This window comes from Lepidochelys kempii, chromosome 3 (assembly GCF_965140285.1).
Source record: "Lepidochelys kempii isolate rLepKem1 chromosome 3, rLepKem1.hap1, whole genome shotgun sequence".
Classification (NCBI taxonomy): Eukaryota; Metazoa; Chordata; order Testudines; family Cheloniidae; genus Lepidochelys; species Lepidochelys kempii.
The window spans coordinates 149722553-149750475 of record NC_136382.1 but is presented as its reverse complement, the minus strand read 5'-3'; the positions used below and the strand labels follow the sequence as shown (position 1 = coordinate 149750475).

The window sequence follows — 27923 nt, the reverse complement described above, 5'->3', positions numbered from 1 at the left end:
AAGGGAGAGGGGATTTGCAACACCACCCTAGCAATGAGGGTCTCCCCAACACACAGAGTCCTCTGCTGGGATGGTATCAGACAGTGGGGACCACCTGGAGCAGTGCACCCCCCTCAGAGCACTCGTTTCAGGCTCTTGGCAGATGGCACTGCGCTCGTTACACGTGGGCCACATTTTTCCAGCTTTTCTGCACAACCCCAAGGGCTAGAGAAATAGTTTTTAAAAAACCCTGGAAAGAGAGATTCTGATGCTGTCATGTGACTCCAGGAGCCGGGGCCCTGGGCACAGGCCCATGGTACCTTCATGCAGCTTTGCTTAAATAAGCAGCAGCAACGCTTGTGCGCACGGACGCTCAGCGACAGGTCTACAGGCAGCATAGACTCTGCTAACACTGTTACTGCTTCCCCAGGAGACCAGAAGCAGGGCACAGGGAGGCCGATGAGAAATGAAAGCCTGAGGAGGGAGGGATGGGACGCTGCTTCCCTTCAGGTATCCATCCCTGGACTCTCCAGCCCCCCACACCTTCCTGTTTAAACGCTCAGCCTGTTCCCTTTGCTGCTGCAGTCCTCCCCACACTAGGCCATTCAAATGGCTGGAAGCCCAGGATGTGTCTGCACCAGTCATGCACTTTTCAGAGCAGGATCTGATGCACCCCCCTGCCCTGCCCTGGATGGAGGCAGCTCACAGTTGAGTCCGCTGGGCCTGCTTTACAGACATGACAAGCTCGCTCAGTTATAGGGATTGGCCCATGCACAAAACTCAGCCTCAAACTACTGAGCTGGCAAGTAGCATGTTGCCCCACTGGGCCAGGTTTGCCATGAGGCCCCTAAATGAGAGTCTCCGCTAGCCCCTGCTCCACTGGCTTTTCATCACAACTGCAGGCCTGGGAGGAGGGATCTCACTTTTCCCTGCTACCCTTGTGCTCAGGAAATGTCCTCTGCAGACCACATTCACACAGCACCAAACCAACCCAGAATATCCCACCCCAGTACAAGACCCACACAGACCCTTATAAATCAAGAGAACCAGGGACGTACCATATGGAAGGGGGGACCTTTGTCCACCGGAGAGCAGAAATCACCAGCATGGAGGCTCCTGGCCTCCTGCTTTTCTTCCTCCACATCCACTTCCTTTCTGAGAAAGACCTAGAGGTGGAGAAGAAGCAGTCTGTAAGGGCTGAGTCTCACCCACTCACCAAGAGAGGCTGGAGACCCCTTCACCGAGCAGCCAAAGCCTGGGTTCCTTAGATAGGGGCTTTCAGGTGTAGACCCCTGAAGGTCATAGTGACATACTGCCTGTGTTTGCCTGAACCCCCACCACCCTCCTGTTAGTGGCTGTTGATCCTGCTAGGAAAGGATTAAGTGGGTTTGGCTGCCTCTCTGAGGCAGGTGGCTCAGCACCCCACCTGTTTGGGGAGAGAAGATCTGGGGTGTGGGCTGAGCTGGCCCAGAGAAGAAACCCTAGGAGCAGTCAGGCTTGGGGAGAAAGTCTGATCTGATCTGTATGTTGTTACCTTGTTACTGCTAATAGAGCCAGAAAGAGGGGTGTGGGATTGGTTCGACTCTGCACAGTGTGTGGACTGTGTTTCAGAGCAGGCTGGGAATTATACCCAGGACTCCTAGGATACTGGATGCTTGCAAAGCTCCCATCTGTGCTGGCAGAGAGGCAGGTCATCTTTAACATCCGGAGTCACTTCTGCTCTTATAGTACAGGGGACAACAGCTGGAAGCCAGTAACAGGGGTTTGCTTACTGTGCACAGAGAGTCCTTGGGGTATGTGCTAATCACTCCCTATCTTTCATATCATCCCTTCGGGAATCACAGCACCGTAATACTGCCCACATGCTGAGCTCCTGCCACCTGAGGGGCTCAAAGCACTCTACAAACATTAGCTCCCCTCACACAGCCCCCTCAGAGGTGGGTCAATACCATTAGCCCCATTTTACACACAGGGAAGATAAATGACTTGCCCCAGGGTACACAACAAATCTGTGGCAGAGCTGGGAATAGAACCCAGGATTCCTGGTCACACCTGCTCTAACCAATAGACAATACCTTTCCCTGCGAAAGCCATTCTAGGCCAAGTCTTGCTCACCACCTTCCCTCACAGGTATAGGCTTCAATGAGGCTCCTCACGGGAGTGAGGCATGCAGGTCTGGACCCCATGGGTATGTCTATGCTTCAAAACAAACCCCATAGCAGCGAGTCTAGAGACTCAGGCTCACAGAGCTAAAAACAGCTGTGTAGACATTCCCACTCGGGCTCTGAACCCACCTCCTCCCCAGTCTTTACAGCCACTGCTGCAGTCGCACTAGCTTGGTCCTCTCAAGATGGCTATCTAGAGAGACCTGTGCAGACACAAAATATGTATCTGCATCCGATCCACAAACATGGTCCACGGAAATCTGCGTGCACAGATTCGGATGTCTGCAGATATCACGCAGCTACTCGCAGATTTGCAGACGTCCCAGGAACCTCTGTAGCTGACACACCCTGGGAAGCCCTCGCACTACCATTTCCCTGGCACCTATGCTACCACGCAGCCCTGCGACAGCACTATCTGCCTCATCTTCACCGGAGGAGGCAGCCCACCCTGAGCAGGAAAGGGGACATGAGGTGGCAATGGATGATCAGACACAGCAGAAGAGTCTAACTGAGCTGAACGTTCCCAGACAGAACCATCCTGGCAGCTGCAGGATGAGCAGATCTCACAGGGAGCAGGGCTCTCCCTGCCCAGCCAGCGCCCACAGGTCTGAACCCCGCCAGAGGTGACGGACACATATGTACATTAGCGTCTATCCTGTTTGGGGAATGGCAGGTGGTTAGAGACACTGAGCGGCTGCTGCTGCTGTGCCAGGCACAGTATCCTGGGAACCACTCATGGGCAGTCCTGTCCCCACACCCATTGTGGCCTGTTTGGCCCTTCCCCACCCAGCGCTCAGCAATGGGAGATAAGCCTGCAGGTGACCCAGGCACTTTATACACACTGTGCCTTGCAATCCACCAGCTTCAGGAAAACAGGGCTGTCAGCATGAGATGACCTCATCCTTCCTGCCAAACTGCTGCGCCCTTTCCCAGCCCCTACAGCAGACAGCTCCAGAGTGCACGTGAAATGAAGAACTAAGTTAGGCCTCGCCTTGCTTTGGGGATTGGAGGCTGCAAATGAGAGGCTGGTGCCCCTGGCTGGCTGGGACTTTCACTGCCCAGAGCCACCCAGAGGAGGAACCAGCACAGACCCCCATAGGGCTCAATGCCAGGGAGACATGTGTGTGCATGCACACACATGTTCTTGGCTGAGGATTCAGGGTGATCTTAGAGGACTCTTCCTTGGGGTCTAATGAGATAGTGCAGTGAGGTAATGTGTTCGTGGGTCACCACTGAGAACCTGGACATCAATCCTGATTTCACTCACAAGTGAAATGAGCTTAGTGGCCTCAGTTTACTCTCCAGAAGATGCTTCTCTGCATCACAAACCACAATGTTAATTTTGGCATACCAGTTTGCACTCATGAGGGCTGGAACAGCGGGAAGAGGAAGGGAGGGGCCGGGGGCTACAATTCAGGATCAAAGGGCATTGTGTGTCGGAAGTCCAGGGTGGGAATAGCGGGGGGCTGCAGGACAGGAGTGAGGGGCATCAGCAGAGCTGTGTGTGGGGAGCCCAGGACTGGAATAGCAGGGAGGAGGGGCTGCAGGTCAGGACTGCAGTAAGGGGCATGGACAGAGCTGTGTATGGGGAGCCCAGACCTGGGATAGCAGCGGGGGCTGCAGGCCAAGAATGAGTGTGTACTAATGTTGTTCTCTCTCTCTTCCACCCCACTCTCACCCTGTCTGGATATCATAGTTCCTTCTCTTCTAACCCAGCTTCCACTCCAGCACACTGTACTCCTTCTAACATGTCCCGACTCCCTATCAGCCCTCTGTCCTTCCCTCTCTTACAAAGCCCTATTCTGCAGGCCTTCCCTCCCTTCCAGCCCCCTTCTGTTGGGGCTGACCCACTCACTCAATCTCCCGAGTCCCAAACAACATGGGGGAAAAAGCAATTATTACATGTCCCGTCCCCACCCAAAAAAGCTAAGGCAAAGGATCTATGAGAATCCCCCTTTCATTGCCCAAGCCGGGGACTCCTCAGTCAAGCTGCCTAGCAATGATCTGCCTGTGTGCTGAGCACACCAGAGGCTTGTGTGAGGCTGTCTGGCCTTTACCAGCACTGAAGCTCAGAGGTTTGGTAATGACGTACTCTGCTCTCTTCCCAGTCTTGCCCCACTGTGCAAGCAGCTGTTTTGGGGTTAAATCATGGGGAGTTTCTGTTTGAGATCTCAGCTGCTTTCTCCTGATACCAGCCTTAGTTCCACCAAGGGGGTCTTCTGAGCTCAAGCATCAAGCGATTGATTATAAGAGGCGTGTGTTCGAGTGGCTAGAGCACAGGTGACTGGCTGTCAGGACTCCTGGGTTCTGTTCCTGACTCTGACATAATGTGTGGTCCCTGGAAGAGACCTTCCCCTCTGAGCCTCAGCTTCCCCATCTGTAAAAGGGGGATAATGATACTGCCCCCCCACCCTAAAATTGCTGTGAGGTCCCCAAGGGAGAGGTGTGGGGGTTACCACAGTGAATCAGAGAGGAGCCCTCAAGAGCGCTTGAATTCAGATGTATCCCCAAAGGCATGCTCATCTTCTTGTCTCCAGACTCCCCCTCACCCCCACTACGGGTTTCTTCTCCCTGGGGGTGGGGGTAATATTGCCTCTATGGGCTCATGTGGTTGGTTCTCCTGCTGGTCTTCAAACAAACAGAGAAGCAACCGAGCTCCCAGCAGCCCTTTACAAGAAGGGACGTCCTTCCCTGAGAGAGACCCATGTTTGTCTCCCTCCATACATTGCCTGTGCTATCTCCTCTCACTGGGAAGGAAAGAGAGCAGCAGACATGGAGACTCCCATACCTGAGGATTGGGGGTGGGGGGGGCAGATCTAGCCCTGTTGTAACAGAGGGGCAGAATGTAGAGCAACAGAGCACAGCAAAGGACCGTGTCTATGCAGGGTCCTGGGGCCAGGGTACAAAGAGTCCTTACCTTGAACTGAGCCTTCCCTGGTCTGCTGTTGTTGTTGTTGTGATTCCTCTCATAGCTGGTCTGGACCGGGACCCCAGGCACCCCTTCCTTGCCTGGGCCAGGCTCCCCGTGCCAGTTAGATAGTGTGATCTTCTTAATGGAGCGGGCTAGTGAGTTGCGGTTGAGCTGGTCCTCGTCGGTGATGCCCTCCTCAGTTGGGCTGGTGCTCTGGAACCCGCCTCCAGCGGGCAGAGGGCTGGACTGGGCCCGAGCCAAGTACAGGGGGACACACTCATTGAGGTTCTGGCGCAGGGCATGGTTATCCAGGCCAGCCATGGTGTCAGGGCAAGAGTCCCCAGGGAAGTCCACTGTGCACTTGGGCAGGGAGAGCTTGGTGCTGATGGTGAAGGGCTGGATCTTCCTCGCTGTGCTGCCAGACATCCTCCCCCAAACATCGGCCTTGTGGAGCCCCCAGGAGATTGTGGGGAATATCACAACCCCGAACTCCCCACCCGCTGCTGCCAAAGGAGAGGCGAGGCAGAGAAGGATCCAGCCAGCAGCCTGCAAACCTCGAGGCAAGGAAACGACACAGGATTTCAGCTGAACTCCGCCTCCAGAAACAGAGATGGAGAAGCCCCAGTTGGTGCCGTCTAGTCCATCCCCCAGGGCCCTGGGCCAGATCACTCCCCAGGCCTCTGTCCAGCCTCCTTTGAAATGGCCCAGAATGTGGGGCTTCCAACCGTCCCGAAGGGCAAAAGTCACAAAATAACCATAGCACGCCCCTTGGAGGGGAGGGGGGCAAAGGGAAGGATCCTCTTCCAGAGGGGCTGTCAGAAAACAGGAGCAGGAGAGCAGGAGAGTAGAAGGGAGGTGAGGGGGGGAACGGATCCCATCTTCAGACCAAGATGACAAAAATGATCCTCCCAGGAAAAGGCTGAAAACGGGGCAGCTCTGCACAGCTGAGATAGGGAGTGATGAGTCTGCTCCCAGGGTGCTGGCCTGGTTCCCACAGGGTGTTGAGAGACCTTCCCCCACTCCCAGGCTGGCTGCTGGGGTCTCTCCTCCCCCCTCGGTGGGCTCCGTGTCCTCCCCTGGACTGGACAGAGCAGACGCAGAGTGCTCTCCTCTGCTGGCAGGCTGCGCTCCCCCTCCCTGGCTGGGTGCACGGCGCTGTCCCCCCAGCGCCGGGGGAGGCTCGAAGTCTCAGTCGTCCGCCTTCTTGCGCAGGTTGAGGATGCAGAGCAGGCAGGTGAGCACCGCCTCGCGGGACTCCCGAGAGCCCAGGCGGGCCGCCAGGCGCCGGAGCAGCGGCAGGAGGCGCTTGCGAGCCAGGAGCAGCAGGCGGGCGAGGAGGGTGCGCAGCAGCGGCAGCAGGAGCAGCGGGGCGGGCATGCTGCCCTCAGGGCGCCGGGCCGGGCTCTGCGGAGCAGACGCACAGTGGGGTCAGCAGCCCGGGCGGGCGGTGCATCCCGACCGCCCGCTGCGGGGATCCGGGCCGGCGGGGCTCACGTCTCTCCAGCCCTGCCCGCGGCATCCGTCCCCCTCCCCCGGCCCGGCTCCCTCTCCCCCGCGCGGGCCCAGCCCGTCCGGCAGGCAATTCCTGAGCATGAGGTCATGCGGCTCCCGAGCTCACTTCCAGCCCCGCTCCCCGGAACTGTGGCGGGGGCCCGGGGCGCTGCCCTGCACAGCAGCCCGCCACGGGGCGGGGGCCGGGATCCCAGCTGCGGCCCGCGCGCCGCCCTGCCCCGCGGCTCTCTGCTGCCCCCTGGCGCAGCGCGCGGCCCGGGGCGGGGGCGGGGGCACACATCATCTCCGAATGTGCCCGGCGTTGCCCAGGCAACCGAGCGCCGGAGGCGATGATGCAATTGAATTCCACCGGGATGGGCGGCGGAGCCGCCCTCGGCAAGGAAACTTCTCAGGGCGCCATGGCAACGGAGAACACTACGGGGGGGGGCGCCGCCGGGCCAGCCCTCGGGCTCCCGTCCGCTCTGCAGGCCCGGGACCATCGCCTCTGCTGGCCCCTTGCCCCAGCCCGGCGCCTTGCCCCCGCGAACTGCCCGCTGCCCTCCCGCAGTCTGGGCCTGGCTCCTTGGCGGCGGCAGCAGCACCCCAGCGGGGCTCAGCCTCACCCCTGCAGGGGCGCAGGTGTCAGCAAGGATCACAGGGGATGGGCTGGTCGGCTGCCTGGGTTATATAATAGGGTATACAACTCCTGAGTGCCAGCGTGAGCCAGAGCTAGGGGGTGGACTGGGAACTGTTCTGCTGTGAGTCATAGGCCCCATACTGCCAGCCGCTCACCGGACATCTTTAGGTCCAGTGATAGGTGCCTGGGCTCTCACAGCAAGAGGAGGGGAGGTCTATTCTTGCTGCCCCACTGAAATTCCCCATGGCACCAGCATGCAGCATAGTGGCGGTGGTGACCATAGATTTTCTAATACAATGCACAGGGAAATCTGTCCCAGGGGACTAGGAAAAGCTACCTAGTAGGAATGGATCTTTGTCCATCCATCTGACATATTTCTGTGGCCTCCATCACCATAGCATTTGAGCACTTCACAATCTGTAGTGTATTGATCCTCACAATACCCTGTGAGGCAGAGCTATCATCTCCACATTATAAATGGGGGACAGAGAGACTAAGGTTGAAGATCACACAGGAAGTCTGTGGGAACTGAACCTATGTCTCCTTAGTCCTTGGCCAGTATCCCAGCCCCTGAGGCTGCCTTTAAAAGTGGTCGCCTGTGACTGAAAGCTGCATATTGGAGGTGCACAGCCTAGGGCAAGTCTCACTATCTGTTATGCATAGCAGGGAACATGCCAGCCTAGTAAAGCACCCTCTATATTTATGAATCGGGATACATGGTAGTGCCTGTCCAAGAGAAGCTGGAGGATCCAACCCTACACCACCAGCAAGAGGAGCTCAGCTAACTGTAGCTCTACCTTGGACTGTGTATATTACACTCAGCCTTCTTACCGCAAGCTCAGCAACAGTTTTCCCCTCGGGCAGCTCTCACTCTCGAGATGGCCTGTACCTGGGAAAAATCTAGGAAGACAAGAAAAATACCCATGGTAAAATAATCCTCCTTTTATGCAGACAAGGAGGTATGGTCTGTGCCCCATGGGTAGATTTGGGGCCTGCTCCGGCAAACACTTTGCTATCTTGAGTAGCCCTATCGCAGCCTGTGGAGTAGCCCAGAGAAGGATTCAGTCCAAGGGTTGAATTTTATACAGAGCAATGGCTTCTTTAATAGCTCATTGCCAGCAGTCTTGATCTTGACTGTCTCCTGTCCCCATCTTTGTCCTCCCCCTCTCTGGCACTCACTGTCTGCTTGCACACATCCCCCTTCTCAGAGCAATTAAAATGCCCAGCTCCAAACAGCACTTCTTCATGGTTAGACTAGAGCGAGGTTATTGTAGCAAAGAAACGTGACCCCGCCCCCCAAACAAAGAGTCCTAGCCCGCAGCTTCTGAGTGTCCCTTGGAACAAGGGTGCCAAATGCTCTCCTGAGGGAGAAAGGTGCCCCTATGGATTAACCCTGTCTTGGGATGCACCCCTGAGTTCTGGGGCCCCAGCACTGAGATTCCAAATGGAAATCATCCCTAAGAGAGGACCCATATAACCCATGTGGCTCTTACAGTTGTTGGGATCCTTCCTTCTCCGGGATTGCTGAGGGAACAACCCTGGATCTTTCCCCAAAGAGGAGTCTTCACCGCCTCAGCTCCCCCTGACAACCTGACCTGTCTCCAGCACAAACAGAAATAATGTCCCCAGCAATGAGAAACAACAAAAATTCCCCTCCTCACCAGCTGCCCCTTTAAACTCTCCCTTCGGGGTGGGGAGGGGGGGAAGGCACATGCTCAGTGTAAGTGATAGTGCGCGACCCTGTGACCCCATCTGTCGGGGATGGTTGTGCTGGCTCCCGGCACATGCAAGGCGGTTAGCGCTGGGGGCTGAAGGAGGGGATTGCAATAACAACATCTGTCCTGCACAGTAACACAATTTGGCAGCAACAGCAGCGCAGGGTTCTGTTTCAGTACAAGGCCCCATTGAAACCCCAAACAGGCGGCTGAGTTAAAAATACAGCCAATCCCCCACAGCAACTGCTGCCCTGTCACCCACACCCTGCTCCTCACTGTCTACTGCTTCCCCTGTGGAGAGTAATACATCCAAACAACACAGGCACTTGTGCTTCAGCCTAGGAGAAAGTGGGAATGGGGGCACATAGCCAGTGGCATTCAGGACTGCTCCATAGCTCTCAGAGGGAATGGAGGACTCAGCAGCAGAGGAAATCTGTAGAGGTGTTAGGAGCAAGTTGACGACAGCCCATAAGAGGCGCTGTAATCTGGTGTCACTGGGGGCTCCAGAGGCTATGAGGCTGGCCTTTTGGGGTGCAGTAACTATAGTTTCTAAGGCCACCTGGCAGCTGTTTGTGAGCGCTGCTGTACCCTAAGGGTGTCCTGCATGAAGACTCTGGGAACCTTAGCCAGTGCTACCTACTTTATTTTGGTTCCCGCTGGCTGTACAATAGGGGAGATATTTATACTTTGGGAGGAAAGGGGCCTTGCTCTGTGCTCTCCCGTTCTCCCTTTGTTATTACCCTACCCCTCAAAAAGCCAACCTTTCACTCTGGCCCAAGAGAGCTACAGCCCAACAACCCTGTTCTAAGCACTGACCGGATTGGGTCCTTTTTAAGCATTTCAAGGTCCTCAGTCTCCATGTTGCCATCAGCCAGGGGAGTTAGGACCAAGCTGAGGATCAGAACCTCTGTTCCAAATGTATTTCCTCTGCAGACTTGCCCATTCATGCAAAATGTGCCACAGGACCTGCGATCCTGAGCAATTTCCATCCACTTGGATGCTAGCAATGGGTTTTGGTGCCATGTAGATCGTACTGGGGAGTGCTACTTTTGGGTATTGATGCCACTTACATTCTAGTATCAGTTAGGAACACTATTGCACTCATGCAGATTGCTATGTGGAAACATGAGGTGTTTTCTTTCTTGCTGTCTCCAAAACATGAATAATAATTGGGAATCATTTAAGAACACCTTACTAGATGCCCCAAAAGCCACAATATAATGAATATAAATCAGAAGTTAGGAATTGTATAAAATTGATAAGGGAAGCCAAGGGATACAAGGAGAACTCTATGGCCAGCAGACTTAAGGACAACAAGAAGACGTTTTTTAAATATATTAGGAACAAAAAGAATCCTGGCAATGGTATGGGTCCATTGCTAGATGGAAATGGTAGAAAGATCAAAAATAATGCAGAAAAGGCACAGGTATTCAATAAATATTTCTGTTCTATGATTGGGGAAAAATAGGTGATGCAGTTTCATCATATGGTGATGACAACACTCTTTCCATTCCACTTGTATCTCTGGAGGATGTTAAACAGAAGCTATTAAAGTTATACATTTTGAAATCAGCTGGATAGCTTGCATCCGAGATTTTCAAAGAACTGACTGAGGAGCTTGCTGAACTGTTAACGATGATTTTCAATAAGTCGTGGAGCACTGGGGAAGTTCTAGAAGACGGAAGAAAGCTAATGTGCCAATTTTTAAAAAGGGTACACAGGGATGACCTGAGTAATTATTGATCTGTCAGCCTTACATTGACCCCAAGCAAGATAATGGAGTGGCTGATATGGGACTCTATCAATAACAACCTTAATGAGAGTAATGTAATTAAAGCAAATCAACAAGCATTTATGAAAAATAGATCCTGTCACACTAAGTTGATATCTTTTTTTGCTGAGATTAAAAGTTTGGTTCATAAAGGTAATAGTGCTGACATAATAGACGTAGACTTGGGTAAAGTGTTTGACTTGGTGCCGCATGGCGTGTTAATTAAAAAACTATCATGATATAAAATTAGCATGGCACATATTAAATAGATTAAAAACTGGCGGGTCATCAAATGTAACAGTAAACAGGGAATCGTCATCAAGCAAGTCTGTTTCCAGTCAAGTCCTGCAGGGATCAGTTCTTGGTCCTATGCTATTTAACGTCTTTATCGATAACCTGGAAGAAAACATAAAATCATCACTGATAATGTTTGCAGATGACACAAAAATTGGGGCAGTGGTAATTGGTGCAGAGGACAGGTCACTGATACAGAGTGATCAAGATCACTTGGTAAACTGAGCGCAAGCAAACAATATGCATTTTAATATGGTTAAATGTAAATGTATACATCTGGGAACAAAGAATGTAGGTCATACTTACAGGATGGAGGACTCTCTGCTCTATCCAGTGACTCTGAAAAAGATTGGGGGATCGTGGTGGATAATTAGCTAAACAGGAGCTCCCAATGTGATGCTGGTGCCAAAGTGCTAATGCAATCCTGGGATGCATAAACAGGAATCTTGAATAGGTGTAGAGAGGTTATTTTACCTCTGTATTTGGCACTTGTGCAACCACTGCTTGAATACTGCATCCAGTTCTCATGCCTACAGTTCAAGAAGGATGTTGATAAATTGGAGAGGGTTCAGAGAAGAGTCATGAGAATGATGAAAGGATTACAAAACATGCCATATAGTATAGCCTCCACAAGCTTACTCCATTTAGTTTAGCAAAAAGAAGGTTAAGGAGTGACTCAATCACAATCTATAAGCATCTACATGTGGAATAAATAGTTAATACTGGGCTCTTCAATCTAGCAGAGAAAGCTATACCACAATCCAACGGCTGGACCCTGAAGCTAGACAAATTCAGACTGGAAATAAGATGTAAATTTTTGACACTGAGCGTAATTAGCCATTGGATGGATTCTCCATCACTGGCAATTTTTAAATCAAGATTGGATGTTTCTCTTAAAGATCAGCTCTGGGAATTATTTTGGGGGTAGTTCTATGTGTTAAAGTGGAGGTCAGGCCAGATGATCACAATGGTTCCTTCTGGCCTTGGAATCATAGGTGCTGGAACTAGGGGCCCTGTCTGCCATCATATACAGTGGTTTCCATCATATACAGGGTTTACAGTTTGGTTCAATGGCTCTCAGCACCCCCACTATAAAAATTGCTCCAGCACCCCTGCTTGGAATCTGTGAATCTAAGGGTCAGGTTCTAGCTAAACACCCATATAGGGACTGAGGGAGAAGCTCTGAGAAGTCCTAGCCCCATAGTCGCTGAGCTTTCATACTGACACATACATAGAGATTTGCACATGGGGTGATGAGAACAATAAAGCAGGAGCCATAGAGCCTGGTGAAAAGAGCCCTGTGTCTCAGTGGCATTCTCTCTGGCACTAGATCCCCTCGTTCTAGCCCCTAACTAGCGCCTGTTCAGTCCCACTCTTCACATTTACCAGAATCCCACCTTCCATTGCCCCATTCAGTCCCGCCTGTCCAGGATGCAGATCAAGCTGCCTCACGCTCTTTCATACACCTTGTTCCAACTGCCTACCCTGCTAACTGGCCCAGTCTACTCATTCCCCTTTGAGGCGGTGTCTGGACAGGTTCAGGTCACATCCCCTCCCCTGGGGGATGGTTTCTCTCAGCTGACTCACTCGATCCCTTTGAGAACTGTGCAAACCTCAAATCTCCCTGAACAATCATCTCCTCTCCAGGCAGAATCCCAAACCGCTGCCCCCCAACCTTTCCGCCAAACCCCTCAGGGCCAGCATCAGCTTTGGTGCCCTCCTCTGCCCCTTCTCCAGAGTAATCCTCCTTGGTGGGGTGGACCCAGCCCTCCCACAGCATTCCAGGTAGAGTCTCACTAGGGCCTTATTTACTCCCAGCACTTGTTTCTCTGTCCCTCTGCCCATTGTGCCTAGGATCGCGTTTACCTTCATCCCCTCAGCTGAGCCCTGCCCTCTCCCCAACTCCTCCTGGGGGACAGCCCCATTTAGCCAAGAGTACTGAGATTGCCTCCTTCTCCCAGACAAGCCCACCCCCACTTGCCTCCACTGAAAGAATGCCCTGGCTCCATCTGCCTCTCTGTCCTGAGCCACATGGTGCCTGCCCAGGTGCTCAGGGTGGGGCTAACATACTCAGAGCCTGGGAACGCACTGGACTGGGGAGTCATGAAGCGGGTGGGAATGGGCAGTGTAAAGATTGGAGCTTGTCAGCTAATTTCAAAACGCTGCAGGGGGCCAGGGTTGCTGAGACCGAAAGCATGCCTTGCCTTTCTTTCCGGCCCCATCCTGACATGGCCCATCCATTGCCCAGACGATCCCAGCGGAAAGCCGCTGCAGTGAGCTCAGCTGCCATGACCTTTCCCAGCCCTGCAGCTTTCTCACGGGGAGCTAGAGATGAACACTGGGATGAAGGGGCTGGCCCAGCCCCAGCACGGAGACATTCTGCTCCTAAAGCAGAAACAGTCATTCAACAGCTCTGTCACAGGCATGAGAGCTGCAAGGGTCAGTAGTGATGTAACCCTCCTGGAACTTGCCCACTAGACGTCCTGGGCCTGCCAGGCTTCCTGTGTCCTAGGCCCGGAATGAAGTTGCTCACTCTCTCTCTCTCTCACACACACACACACACAGAGCACACGCTCTGACATACAAAGGCGCACAGCTGCCCTCCGGCATGCCATGTGGTACACCCCAATGCTAGTGTTTGCCCACCGCCACCTCTCCTCCTCGCTCGTGTCAGCAGGGTTGCATGAGTGTAGTGGGAGCAACCTTCAGCCCAGAACATGCAGCAGATGAAGCCATTTAGGGTTTATACTCTCCCAGCTGGGAGATTTTTACCTTATATGGGAGAGGCAGTGGTCACAGCACTTGCCTGGGAGTCAGGACTCCTGGGTTCTATTACTGACTTACAGTGCTGACCTTGAACAAGTCACTGCCCCTCTGTGCCTCAGTTTCCCCATCAGTACAATGTGAGTAAGAATAGGCCCCTATCACACAGAGCACTTTTGCAGCTTCATCAATTAGCGTCAGGCCGAGGGGGACTGCTTACGGAAGGGGCAAAAGGTTGTCAATGCCAAGCCATGCAAGGTGTTGGCGTGGACGGAAGCAGCCAGATCGTTAGAGAGCCACAGCACACCGCAAGCCCTGCCTGAGCGGGAGTGAGCTAACACCCTGCACGGCTGTGCTGAGGGTTTCCACGCCATGATGGGAGAATGAGAGACTCCAGCCAAGAGCAAAAATATTTCAGTACATTCCTAGTTGTATTGTGTATGCAGGTTATCCAACCTATAGAGATCTACACAGAGCGGGGAGAGGCCCTGTGGAACAAAGGGTCTTTCGCAAATACAATTTGTAGAAATCTGTTTATTGTCAGGCTATGAGTGTCAAGCCCAAAAGGTAACAAGGGCAGGGACCAGCAGAAATAACTTGCTTGTACCTTGCTCCAGTGGAAGGCCCATGTTGCTCAGAGACCCCTGTGAAAGGGGCTTGCCAAATACCAGAGATCAGATGAAGTAGGGCAGGGTTTGTTTGCTGAGCTGCTGGGACTAGTAATAATGCCAATAACACTTTGCCTGATTATAGCTGCTTTGCTCCAAGGATCCGGAGCAGTCAAACATTTGCCAAGCCACCCTCTGAGCCCCCATCCCCTATCAGGGAGGTCAGGATCATTACCCTCCTTTTACAAGAGGGAAAACAATGAGAAAGGGCATTGCTCAAGATCACACAGTGAGCCATTGACAGAGCTGGGACCAGAACACAACTCCCTTGCCTCCTGGTCTCCTGCTTTTCCTCAGCCATGCTGGGAATGGAGTCCTGACTCCCAGCATCCTGCTCTAACCCTTAGACTACACCCCCGCCCTAATGGGCCTGCCATTTGACTCCGTACATCTATATTGCTCCCTCATCTTCTTCCTCCGTCCAACCAGTTGCACGGCTTGATGACATCTCCCCTTCCTCACCTCCGGAGAATAGGGCTGTGCAGCCTAAGGATGACCCCTTCTCTGTGCACAGACCAAAAAGCACAGGCTGCCCCAGGTTGCCCCTGCTGGGGGAGGGTTTGGCACTGCCTTAGGTGTTGTGAGTGCCTCCTACTGGGATGTGCTGTGCACACTGCCACTCCGTGGATCTATCCCTGCCCAGGGTTACATTAACCCTACCTATGCTGGAGTGCAGGGGCCATAGGCTACGTGAAAGGCAGGGATCCTTGTCAGAGGGCCAATGCTCTTTCTGCACCAGCCACTGCCTGTATTTTCCCCCCCTCCTTCTTCAGAACCAGGGGCTCTGGCATGAAAGCAGGCTGGAGATCCACCAGCTGCCCCTGCAGTTAATTCCGCTCCTGAGCTCAGGATCCTCCATGGGTCCCAGCACAGTTGTCCCCACTGCAGCCAGTCGGAGTGTCATGTGTGGAGGATTCTGAGTAGCAGGAGTGTAGGTGTCAGGTGTCCCGCATCTCCCTACACACGCACTTTGGGGTGTATTTAGGGCCTGGGGCTCTTGCTGTTTCTCAGGGTTTGGCGTGGCTGGTGTTCAGACCTTTCCTATTCAGAGAGGTAAATTCACCCAAGTGCATACGAATGTGATGAAGAAGGGAGCATGAGCTAGTCCAGGGGTCGGCAACCTTTCAGAAGTGGTGTGCCGAGTCTTCATTGATTCACTCTAATTTAAGGTTTCGCGTGCCAGTAATACATTTAAACGTTTTTAGAAGGTCTCTTTTTATAAGTCTGTAATATATAACTAAATTATTGTTGTATGTGAAGTAAATAAGGTTTTTAAAATGTTTAAGAAGCTTCATTTAAAATTAAATTAAAATGCAGAGCCCCCCGGACCGGTGGCCAGGACCCAGGTAGCGTGAATGCCACTGACTCAGCTCGTGTGCCGCTTTCGGCATGCGTGCCATAGGTTGCCCACCCGTGAGCTAGAGGATGGAGCAGAGGAGTAGGAATCAGGACTCCAGGGTTCCCGTTTTGGTAGAGGAGTGGTATCTACTGGTTAGAGCAGAGGGGCTACAGGTTAGGACTCCTGTCCTGGGTTCTGTTCCCAGCTTGTCACTGACTCACTGTGTGACCTTGAGCAAGTCACTGGCCTTTCTGTGCCTCGGTTTCCCCATCTGTACCATAGGGAGAACGATACTTCCCTGCCTCCAGGAGAATGGGAGGCAAAATTCACTCATGTTTTCAAAGTGCCTTGACAGCCGCAGATGGAAGGTGCTAGGACAGGTCAGAAAAGTGTGTGTGAATCTGCAGTGATCCAGCGAGAGATGGAAGTCTGAGCATCTCACTCCATATAACAGCACATGTTGTGGCCGATCTGATGGGAATGCCTGTGCAGTGACACATCGACAGGTCTGGAGAGAACATCCCTTTGTCCATCAGAGCAGATGGCTGTCCTCAGAGCAAAGTGCCCATTCCTATGTCCGCTGCTGGGAGCAGCTTCCTTTGGGAGTGAGGGTGGCTGGGGCAAGACAGCTGTAACCCCAAACACAAGAAAGCATCCCAAACCCTAAGAGAACTGGACTGCCCGCGGCCCAACCCCTCTTCCTGCCAGATAAGGGTGAGGTCACAGCCCACAAGCCATGTGCAGAAACAGCAGGCCCAAGGGACAGAGCCTGCCAGCATCTCACTGTCAGTGAGAAATGCTCCACGGCCCCTTTCTAGAGACAGGGAGAAAGTTCCTGGCCTGCGGCCCCTAAGAAGGCACACTTAAAGGGCCAGTGCTGCAGAATTCAGCACATTGGAAGGGACCAGATTGTAGCTTCAGCTGCTCTCATTGACTCCAGATACCAGACTGCCACTAACCCCCAAAGAAACCTCTCTGGCTGGGACTGTACCTAGCAGGCTAGATTCATGCAACTAGAGTGAGTACAATCTCTACAGACAAAGCAGGAGCTGGACTCAGGGATCAGGCAAGGAAGGTGAGGAGGAGGCTGGCTAGTCCAAAGCATTGACCTTTGCCCCCTGATCCCATTGCCTTTGCAGAAACAGTGGTGACAGCCACAGAGAGCAGGAGGGAGAAGCCATTATGGAGGGAACAACAAAGCGACAAGATGAATGGTCTGCATCAGCCCCTGATAGGAGGCACTTCAGGAGATTAGACACAAAGCGGATGGCAGGTGGCGTCTTGAGGTGGGGAAGGAAGGCCAGGGTAGCGTGCGTACAGGTGAACCTGCTGGCTCTTCAGTGGCCCCAGCCCTTGTGTGTCAGAAATCATGTAGCAAGACTCTATACAGCTCTGCTCCCTGCACCTCGGCAGGTGAGATGCTGAGGGCGTGGCAAGTGGGAAATTCTGGGATTTGTGACATGGGGTGAGCAAGGGCCTGCTCCAGTCCTCAGTTCCTGCGGGCAGTTGACTGGCCCGAGCAGAGTTCTCCTTGGTGTGCAGGAGAGACATCCAGCAGGATGAATTTCCACCAGCCAGCCCAACCTCCGCTGGAGACTGGCACAGGGCTCGCTCAGCTCCATGCTGCCAGTCCGTGAGCAGGGAAGCTTGGCAGAGTTCCCCAGACCGGCTCCGGGGTTCTGTGTCCTGGCTCTGGGAGGAGAGGAATGTGATCTTTGAGATCCAACCTTTCTTGAGAGCTGATAGGGGGAATTCTCCTGGGCAGCAGCTGCTGGCAGGCCTTAGCAGCGCTGTGCTGGGAGGGGAGGGGAAAGGCGGGGCAGTGACAACTGAGTCCACAGCCCCCTGAGCAGGAAGAATGTGGGATAGTCATTCTCGGAGAGGGGGTTTTCTGACTATAGTTGGATAATGGAGTGTGTCGGGAGGCTTGGAGGGAGCCAGGCCCCGCCCGTTCCCCCCGTTTCGCTGGTACCGAGATGGCAGCTGTTTGGTGTGGGCAGGGTCCAACAGCTGCCCGCCATCCTGCGTTCCAGATGCGGTCACCAAAGCAGAGCTCTTCTCTCCATCCCTGCAGCCTGCAGCCTCCTCTGCTGCCTCCCAGAAACCCTGCCTCCTGTCCATCCCCAGTACTGCAGCCAAACTCCTCTTCTCCTGTCATTTGGACCACATCCCTCCCTCCAGACATCCCCCCAAAATGCTGTACTCAGACTATCCCCCCAGCCAGCCCCTCCACTGACTTCCCCTTCCGCACAGGGGGGCCTGGGCCCATTGCTGCCCCCTAGCCCACAGAAGACAAGCAGTGCCGCTCTGAGCTGTGCCAGGGATGTGGTGGCCCCCCAGGAGCTGCTGGTGTTTCCCAAGGGACTGTGGGGGGGAGGGGGGGCTGCTCTTGTATTTTCATTGAGCTGCTGTCCCAGCGATGGGTCTATCCCCTGGCACAGGCTGGTGAGGCTCTGGGAACAGGAGGGGGGTGGAGAGGGGACCAGAAGGCTCAGGGGGTTGGGACACTGAGTCGTTCCCATATAGAGCACCAGGCCCAAGGCCCCCCCCAGGCTGGTAGCATGTGATGGATATTTGGAGACCAGAGATCCCCATGCCAAAACCCCCCATTCTTATCATTTATGGGCAGCCCCTGCAGAGAGGCCAAGGACCGGCTGGACCATAGACACTGAACCCCCATCTTCCCCTCCAGGGCAGGGCTGAGGCACATTTGCAGGGTGGCAGCGAAGCTTGAGTTCTGCTGCTGCCCAGGCTGTGCCTGCTCTGGGTATACAGAGGCCCCCAGGCTCCAGTCTGTCGCCCCCACCCGCCCCCCAGGCAGTTCTCCCCAGCCTGACAGTCGTGAGATGATTGCCAGGAGCAGCGGCTGAGCTCTGAGAAGCAGCAGCCAGCATCCAGGGTGCTTCCCCCCAACAAAGGCCCCTTTGTGCCAGTGGGTCTGGAATTCCTGCAGCCGCGGGCCTGGGAGGAGAGCAAAACCCACATCTGATGGGGAGAGCGGGCCAGAGAGCCTGCCTGCTACGGGCAGCAGCAGCTGGTAGGGCCAGGTGGGCATGGATTGCGAATCCCCCACGCCTTCCCCTCACTCAGAGGCACCCGATGGGCTGGCAAAGGGGAGGGGGGCAGGACAGACAAGAGCAGCTGGCACTGAAAACAAATGCTAGGGACCTGATGGGGAGGCCAGTCCCTAAGGGCAGGGCAGATTCTGAAGCTGCTGGCTTCAAGAGAAGAGATCCTCAGGCAGCTCCTGGCCCCAGGGCCCCGCCGGAGGAAGTGGCACAGCGACTGTGCAGGCTTAATGCTCACAGGACTGGGAAGGCCTCAGCTGCCAGTGATGGGCCCAAAGCTGAGCTAGGCTCTGGGCCAAGCTGGGACCAGGGAGGGAGTCACTCAAGGAGAGGCACTGGTAGCCGACAGAGGGGCAAGGGGGCTGGGAAGTGGGGACCATAGGAGGGAATGGCTAAGAAACAGCCGCCTCCCCAGAGGACTCCTGACCTGAGGGTGGAGTCCCCCTTTGCCATCTGATCCCAATGCAGACTGTTGGTGAGTACAGCTTCCCCAGGGTAGACTGGGGAATCCCAGTCCATGGGAACACCCCCCTGCAATCTGGGGGAATCCTGGCCTCTGGGAGCACCCCCTTCCTCAGGCCACAGAAGGTAAGCTCCCCTTTTCTGCCATTTCCAAATCATAGCATCATAGTTCTGGAAGGGACGTCACAAGGTCCTCTAGTCCAGCCCCCTGCACTCATGGCAGGATGAAGGATTAGGAATGGCGGTAATTAGGGTTGCCAACTGTCTCATCACACAAATCCAAACACCTTTGCCCCACCACACCCCTTCCCCGAGCCCCCGCCCCACTCAATCCACCCCCCCTTCCTTCTGTTGCTCTCTGTCCCCCACCCTCCCTGACTTTCACCAGGCTGGGGCAGGGGGCTGGGGTTTGGGAGGGGTGTGGGCTCTGGGCTGGAGGTTGGGGCCGAGAGGTTCAGAGTGTGGGAGGGGACTGCGGGCTGAGCCTGGGGCAGGGGATTGGGATGCAGGAGGGGGTGCAGGTTGCAGGCTCTGGGAGGGAGTTTGGGTGTGAGAGGGGGCTCACAGCGGGGTCATGGCTAAGGCAGGCTCCCTGCCTGCCCTGGCCCTGTGCCACTCCCAGAAGCGGCTGGCATGTCCCTGTGGCCCTGGGGAGGGGCAGGGGGCTTCGTGTGCTGCCTGCATCTGCCAGTGCAGCCCCCGCAAGCGCTGCCTCTGCAGCTCCCATTGGTCACAGTTCCCAGCTTCCTGCCCCCTGAGTGGCTCTGACCTCTACCAACCTTCCTGCAGGGCCACACTGACCGCCCCCCTAGTGCTCCCTGCCCACTGACTGCCCTAGGCCACCCCATGGCACCCCCTGCCTGCTATGCAGCTCTCACTGCCCCCTACTGCTGCAGTGCTCCCTGTCTGCTGAGCAGCTCCAGACACCCCATTGCACTCTGCCCGCTCAGTGGCTCCAATCACCTTCTGCCACACCTTGCTCTCCTTGCCCGCTGGGCAGCTCTGACCTCCCAGCTGCCCCACAGTGCCCCTTGCTGGCTGATCTCAGAGCAGGCTGGGCACAAGTTGTCTGCCTTACACCTGCACGTGTCAGTCCCCAAGGTGCAGGGGGAGGCAGGAGTGTGAATGCCACCTCTAGCTGGCAGTGGTGGCTCTGTGTTAGCGATAGCTAAGGGAGCCTGTGGGTTGAATCCGTCAAGGGGTGGCTAACACCCTGGCCCCTATGCACTGGAATTACTATGGGGTGGGGTGCACAGCCCAGCTGGGCCTCCCTGTTGCCCCCCTTGGAACATGAGGGGCTGGGTAAGCAGCATCCTCTGAGGTAGTGAGACGTCAGCTGGCTGCCCCTTCACCCCCCGCACCAGCCTGGCTAGCTGCTACATGGGGAATGATCCACCAGTTGCTGCCCAGAAGGCCTGGTCAATGAGGCTAAGCCTGCAGCACCTGTCAGCCCAATGGCAGAGGGTGCCCCACAATTGGGCCCTTTGTGTCAGTGATGAGTCCCCACAGCTGGGAGAGCAATAAAAGCCATTTCTGCTTCTGATTTTCTCCTGCTTGTCAGCTGGTCACTGTTGCTCAACTCCCAGCCCCCATTGTCCCATCCCCCCCATCCGCTTGCCAATGGAGCCCAGCTGAGAGGCCCCTTTGAGCCTTGTACAGAGACAGCATGGCCAGCGTGCAGAGACAATGAGCTGCACAGCGGGATTGGGGGGTTCTAGGCCAGTGCTGCCCCTTACACGATGTGACGAAGTGGGACTTTTCTTAATGTTTCCTCTGAATAGTGTGGGGGTGCCTCAGTTTCCCCTATGCAGTTCTTAAGTATCTAGGTGGTGGGGTAAGGGTGTATGATCATTGCAGAGCCCTAGAGGGCAGGTGTGTGCAGGGGTCTGGACACAGAGAATGGCCGACACCCTGTTTCCTGGCCACTGATGGCCTGGGCCCTTCCCCCCTGCAAGGTGAGAGCTAAAGGGTTGGAGAACAAAGGGATCAGGTGACCTCCTGGCTTGGGAAAGGGGAAAGCCCAGAGGAGGAGAGGCTGGAGGATGAGTCAGTTGGGAGCTGGCTGGGGATGAGGAGTGAAGTGCAGATGTGGTTGTCTGGCTCACTGCCCCTGAAATTGGACCTGGCTGAGGGGTCCTGTTCTCTGTACCTACAAGCTCTGTTTTAGACCATGTTCCTGTCATCTAATAAACCTTCTGTTTTACTGGCTGGCTGAGAGTCACATCTGACTGCGAGTCACATCTGACTGCGGAGTTGGGGTGCAGGACCCTCTGGCTTCCCCAGGACCCCGCCAGGGCAGACTCGCTGTGGGAAGCGCACGGAGAGCAGAGGATGCTGAATGCTCCAAGGTCAGACCCAGGAAGGTGGAAGCCGTGTGAGCTTCTTGCCCTTCAGACAGTCTGCTCCCAGAGAGGAGACTTCACCAGAGTCCTGACTGGCTTCATGGGGAGCAGTTCCAGAGCATCGCCCAGGGACTCCGGTGACACACACACGCACAGGGAGTTCAGCCAGTCAGGCAGCTGCTGCAGGCAAAGGGAACCTTCCTGGAGGTGCTTAGCTCCAAGCGGTGAGGAAAGCTGCGGGGGCGGCGGGGAGCAGAGGAGTGGGGGATGGAGGAAGCTGTGGCCAGGACACACTTTTATCAGGCTGTGCCTCCCAGCACAGCACACAAGAGCCTGCAGCTCACTCGGTGAACAGATCCCACGAAGCTGTGTGCACTATTCCGGCACAACTTGAATATCGGGAGTGGGGAGCCCAAGGGACAGCAGCCCCTGCTTGAATATCGGGAGTGGGGAGCCCAAGGGACAGCAGCCCCTGCAAGTGCTCTTAGCTCCTTTCCCAAGCGCTAACCTCACCCACACTCAGTGAGGGTTGCTCCAAGGAGGGCTGGGCCAGGACTCCCTATCTGGGTACGAGCAGCCATTCCACCAGCAGAAGCCAAGCACGGAGTCTGCTTTGAGCAATACAGGCTAAGGACCTCCTCCCCATCTCCTTCCTTTGTGTGGATTGCCTGGAAGCTCTTTGCATCCAGCTGTGACCTGCGCCATCTCAAAGGAAGTAGCAGCATTCTCTGGCCTCCCAAAATCCCTACCTAGGGTCAAGTGCCGTGCCTTGTGTGGTCTCCTTTCCAGGGCCAGAGCCCCAGAGCTGCAGGCCTGTCTCCACTCCATTCCCTCCCTCTGCACGTTTAACCCTATGCTGTCTGAGCATTCCCCTCTGCCCCTGCCCCCCCACGTAAGCACAGTCGATGGAAATGCCAAGAGAAGCTGAAGGAACAGCCCCTTGTCACAAAACATATGGGTGCCCTGTGATGTGCCTGGTAGCCCTGGGCTATATGAGGGCTTTTTCAGGTGGCCAGGCTGTTTGAACCCAGAGAAGCTGTGCAATGTCTATTTAATAGGGGGCTATTGACAACCCTGGCCCACATTAGCTCTCCAGGGATGTGCCCTCCCCCCCCCGGGCTCAGACTTGCACGTGGCAAGCACGGACTTTTTTTGTGCTGACAAATGCCAGGAATAAACAGTTGTTGTAGCTGTATTGGGCCCGGGATAGGAGCGAGACAAGGTGGGTGAGGTCATAGCTTTTAGGGGAACAACGTCTGGTGCTGAGAGAGACACGCTTGTCTCTTCCACCAACAGACCTTGTTCCACTAAAAGATATGACCTCACCCACCTTGTCTCTCAGGAATAAACAGTGACCGCCACACGGACACACACAGAGTATGCAGAAATGGCCCGCAGCCCAGCCTCTTCCTAGTCCAGGGCGCCAGCTGCTTCAGGGGAAATGGTGAATCCTGCTTTATGTTCCCTTAGCCAGCTCTGCAGGCCCCTGCTATTCCAGCCTGGGACCTCCCCCCCGCCCACAGTTCTGCCAACACCCCTCACCCCTGGCCTGCAGCCCTCTCAGTTATTCCTGCTTGAGGTCTCTGTGGGGTGGACAATCCAACACATGTTACCCAGACACTGATGGCACAGCAGGCTGGCTCCCTGGAGGTGCACTGCACCCAAGCATCCAGGATGGGGTGGGACGTTGACCCAGACATCTCAATGGAAACATGCATGGAGCCTGGCTTTCAATTCATGGGCTGTTGGCCCAGTGGGCTTATCCGGGTAGGAAGCTTGGTTTGGTTCCCAACCCCCCGAAGAAATGCTGCAGCGACTCAGCAGGCTCCCCAGGGCACTCGCTCAAGAGCTGCTGCGTTTCCCCTCCAGTGACTCCCGGAGGTGAGAAATGACTGCACCGGATGGCGGCTGGGCTGGGCTCCCAGCACAGGAGGGTGGTGCTACCCAGCCAGCCTGACTCGCCAGATGCTTCCCGGTCTCCCAAACCCAGAGCCCCTCTGCTGACTACAACACGGGCTCCTTCCAGGCCCGGAGCCACCGGAGCTGGAGCACAGCCCCCTGGCACTTTGAGGATTTTGCCAGGTGGGCTGTGCAGAGGAGCTGTACTTCCCCCTAGTGAGTGCCAGGCAGAAATACCACAGGAAATTATACCCAGGGCATAGGGCAGGCAGTGCTTCAGGGCAGGGACCTAGCTAACTACCCTTCTAATGCAACAGCAGGCCTGCAGCCTCACCCCATCTCACCCCCACACACAGAGGACAGCAGGGCACAAAACTGAAACCCAGTAGAGTTACTTCACCCCCAGAAATGCCATCTGTGGCCCTAGTCTCCACCAATAGAGCCCTCTACGGCAGCTGTGGCCAGGGCTTGGGGATTCCTTCCAGCCCAGCCCTGCCTTGGTCCACAGAGCTTCCTGGGGGAACAAGACTGCCCCCCAGTTTGGGGCCAGGGGAGAGAAGGCTAATGGCCCCTTAGGCCCCAGCTCCCTCCTGTTACTTCCACAGACAGCACTGCCCCTCTGTGTGTGCCCAAGAGGTGGTAGCTGTACTTTCCCACGCACCCTGGAAAGAGGGATCCCCTTACAACTCAGACTCCATTCAGCCTCTCCTTGACACAGCTGCGTGTCTCATCCCTGCGGCAGCTGGGCCCACTCAGAACACTGCACCACTGGCCCAGTCTCCTGCCCCAAACCCTAGTTCAGCCTCCACTGCCATTCAGCAGAGATGGGTCGGGGGCGCTTTCTGACAGCACCCACTATGCTGAGGCACAAGGGGCAGGGAGGGAGCAGTGCCACCACCCTACTGTCCCAGGGCTAATTCCCATGTTCTATCCCCAGACACTGTTGGGGAGGGACAGACTCTTTGCTCTGCTCCAGTGCAGACGGGGGCTACTCCCCTACTCGACCCAGCAGCCCAGGCTGTGCACAGGGCCTGGCTGTAGATTCGTGCCCCTGCGAGAGATTTATGCCCCCAATCACACACGGCAGAGGCTGCGTTTGTACAGATCTCTATTTATTATCCAGGCTACGTGGTAAGCAGGGGCTGGGGAGGCAGCTCTGCCAGCCGAGCAGAAGTGGTTATTTCCACAGCCACATCCTGCAGAGATGCATAGGCAAGGGGTGGGGTGGAGGGCCAAGCGCTCGTGCTGCTGCCCACATTCCTGCCTCAGGGCAGGGGCTTTGGACAGAGCCCCGCCTAGGGCCACCCCACTGCAGTAGCAGCACAGGGGCCATGAAGTAAGGGGGCAAGAAAGGAACTCACCCCTGGGGGAGGGAATCACAGCCCTGTTCCTGTCGAGACACGCGGGGGGTGGTACAGGGGAGAGAAAACCCTAAACTTCTCTCTAGGGCAGATATAGGATGTGCTGCCCCCTTAAACAGCAGCAGCGGGCAGAAGAGTGACATTCACCACAATCTTCTTGCACTCAGCAACCCTGGGTTGAAGAGCGAGGGCTTGTCTACACTTCCACTTTTGTCGGTGGAACGTACGTCATTCAGGGGTGTGAAGAAAAACCCACACACTCCTACACGACATACGTTACACCAGCAGAAGTGCCGGTGTGCACAGCGCTGTGTTGGCAGGACAGCTTCTCCTGCTGCCATAGCTACTGGCGCTCGCGGGGGTGGTTTTATTATGCGGACGGGAGAGCTCTCTCCTGTCGGCATAGAGCGGCCACACGAGAGATCTTACAGCGGTGCTGCTGGAAGCTCTCTAGTGTAGACATGATCTAAGGCTCAGACTAGCTGAAGAGACTCGCCCAAGGCCACACGAGTCAGTGACAGGTGGGCTAGGACCCAGAAGTCCTGACCCACGAGAGGGCTTTATACTTTGGTCATGGCCATGTTTAGAAGGTGCCCAGGCACAATGGTGATAAGCATGTAAGTGCTTAGAACAGCTCGGCTGCCAGGAGTCCTGACTCCCAGCTCCTTCCTCCAACCCCTAAATCAAACTCCACTCCCAGAGCCAGGAACAGGACCCAGGAGTCCTACTGCCTGGTTCTGAACCACTTAGTCTCTCCCCTCCTCTCAAGTGCCCCTTCTTGGTTTTAACCAGAGGCAACCCCCACGCTGGCTGCCGCCCAGCCCAGCCCCTAGCAAAGACGCAGGTTGCGATTCCCAGTGCTGAGACCTGGGGGGATTCACTCACAAAGTCAAACTGGCACCAACGCCAGCGTGGGCCAGAGCAGCCCCCCAGGAAGTGACATAGATCCCACACCCTCCCCATGGGGGCCAGGTACTCTGCACCCTGCAGTCAAGTTCCATCCCTTACTGGCGCCTCGCTACATGCAGCTAGAGTTGCTGGTCTAAAGACCATGTGCAAATGACTCAACATGCAGCATACCCCATTATGCCCTCCCCCACCTCCTCCTATTGCAGAGTACAAGCCATACCCAGAGTCAGGAATGAGCTAGAGAGGCTTGGCTACTGGGTCTGTTACAAATTGAAACAGTGAACTTGTTATGGGTTGAGTTAAAACTTCTAACTGATGTGTGAATAAGTCCCTCAATTAAGTCCATCATAAGAGACAGCTAAGGGGTCACACCTGAAACAAAACCTAATAATCTGCCCAGAAACTAGCACCTAGTGGGCAGATGGTATGACTGGGTATGGTCAGCAGGTGTGCACGTGTGTGTATGGGGGAATAACACAAACTGTGTGGCAGACTCTGAATGAGAGAGACAGGCAGAAGGAAAAGCACGGTGGCTGACCCCGGAAGAAACCGGGGGAGAGGTTTTTGGGTTGGGGTGCAGGTGAAAAGATAAATCTTGGTGCTGTGAACCAAAGAAACTGGTTCCTGCTAGTCAATTCACTCTGCCTTCACAGACACAGGACTTCGTACATTCTTTGTAAATAAACAAAACTACATCAAAGAGATCAGCCTATCACCAATTTCTACTCCCAGCTGGAACACCCTCAGGGCCCCAAACTTTGACTAGCTGCTTGGGTTGAAAAGGGGCAACATGACGCTGGAGTGCGTCCTGCTGGGAGGTGGGGTGAGGGCCATGGGCTCAGTGTGGGATGGTGAGGGAGAGGGATAGAGAGGCAAGGAGCAGGGGTGATGACGGGACGTTGTGTGTCTGTAAATCCGAGGGGGAGGCACTATGGGGTGTCCCAGCCCATCGGGGTGTTTCAGCCGGCATGGGTCTGTCTCTGCTCCTAGCCACACATCGTCAGCAGCAACCACTGTGGGGAGAGGAAAGAGTGAACGGGCTGGTGGGGAAAGGGAGCCACAAACCGCTGCCCCACCAGACTGCAACAGAGGGGGGTCCAAAGCCTGGGCTTCCACCTGGACTGAGCCACCAGTAGGGGGACAGTGAATGAACACTGGGGCTAGGGTTGGAGGGGCAGGGGTTACAGTAATGATCCTCCCCCAGCCCACTAGCTTGGTCCACAACTCAGTCAGAGTTAAAGCCTTGGTTGTTCTGTTTCAGGGGATCAGATGGTCACCAGGGCTGGGCACATCCCTAGATACAGAGGATGGGGGTGGTGAGGAAACCAGGCTCTAGGCAGGATCTGTTCCTCTTGGGGATTTCACTGAGCTGGGAATGCTGCCCAGCAGCCAGCGCAGCTGCACAGAGCTGGCTGAGGGAGGATGTGGACAGGAGGGGTCTGCCATTCCCCTCCCCTCCATTTTTTGGGTGAGGACTTTCGTTCCCTCCCCTACCCCAGCAGTCCGGAGGGCTCCCCCTTCTCTAACCCAGATCCCCCTTACGCCCCAGGATCCAGCCAGCTTCCCCAGCTCCACCGGAGAGCTCCCTTTGCCCTCTGGCTGCCCAGGGCTGGCTCTCACCTCGGTCAGGTTCATCACTGCTGTGCCGGTGCCTTCGGCATCCATGCTGCGGAAGAATCCTGCAGGGGGCAGAAGGAGCGAGAGCTGCTCAGGGGGCAGCTGCCACAAGCTTCTCAGCCACGAATCCTCCCCTGAATGCCCAGCCCCTGGGTCAACAGCTGTGCAGTCACGTGGTATGGTGTGGGAGCCATTGATTAGGGGCAATTTCACTATGTCACAGCTGCACCTCAATACTGACAGCCAGCCCATACTTGATACCAGCCCAGCCCAGCTCTGCAAGCTAAGCAGGGTCAGGCTGAATCAGGAATTGGATGGGAGACCTCCCTGAAAACCCAGGGTGCACTTTGTGACAAAGTGGGAATATTTTTATGAGTCTTGTTTATGCCTCAGTTTCCCCTTTATGCTGCACTGTAAGCCAGTGGGTGCAAAAAGGACTCTCAGAGCAGGCTAAGAGCAGGTCTACACTTAAAATGCTGCATTGGCATAGCTGTAGTGCTTAAGTGACGGGGATTAGTTCCCAGGTCAATGG

At 55.2% G+C, this 27923-nt stretch overlaps 2 protein-coding genes across 7 annotated transcripts in view; both read right to left on the bottom strand.

The window, feature by feature from the left end:
* LOC140909372 (uncharacterized) overlaps positions 1-8031 on the bottom strand; it is a 46656-nt gene extending 38625 nt beyond the window's left edge. For 3 of the 6 annotated variants that reach the window (XM_073338497.1, XM_073338498.1, XM_073338502.1), the window contains exons 1-2: positions 5062-6233; positions 1038-1145 (exon numbers count right to left, since the gene is read on the bottom strand). In XM_073338497.1, coding sequence (XP_073194598.1) covers positions 1038-1145; positions 5062-5481 — 528 coding nt within the window. In that variant the 5' untranslated portion in view covers positions 5482-6233. Of the gene's footprint in view, positions 1-1037; positions 1146-5061; positions 6793-8014 lie in introns of those variants that run through there. The other 3 variants (XM_073338500.2, XM_073338499.1, XM_073338496.1) reach the window with 3 other exon arrangements.
* Positions 8032-24599: 16568 nt separating this feature from the next.
* The window catches only part of CAPN11 (calpain 11), a 29834-nt gene continuing 26510 nt past the window's right edge, over positions 24600-27923 (bottom strand). The window contains exons 21-22 of the mRNA XM_073338495.2: positions 27395-27453; positions 24600-26787 (exon numbers count right to left, since the gene is read on the bottom strand). Of these exons, the coding sequence (XP_073194596.1) occupies positions 26761-26787; positions 27395-27453 (86 nt within the window). The 3' untranslated portion in view covers positions 24600-26760. The remainder of the gene's footprint in view (positions 26788-27394; positions 27454-27923) is intronic.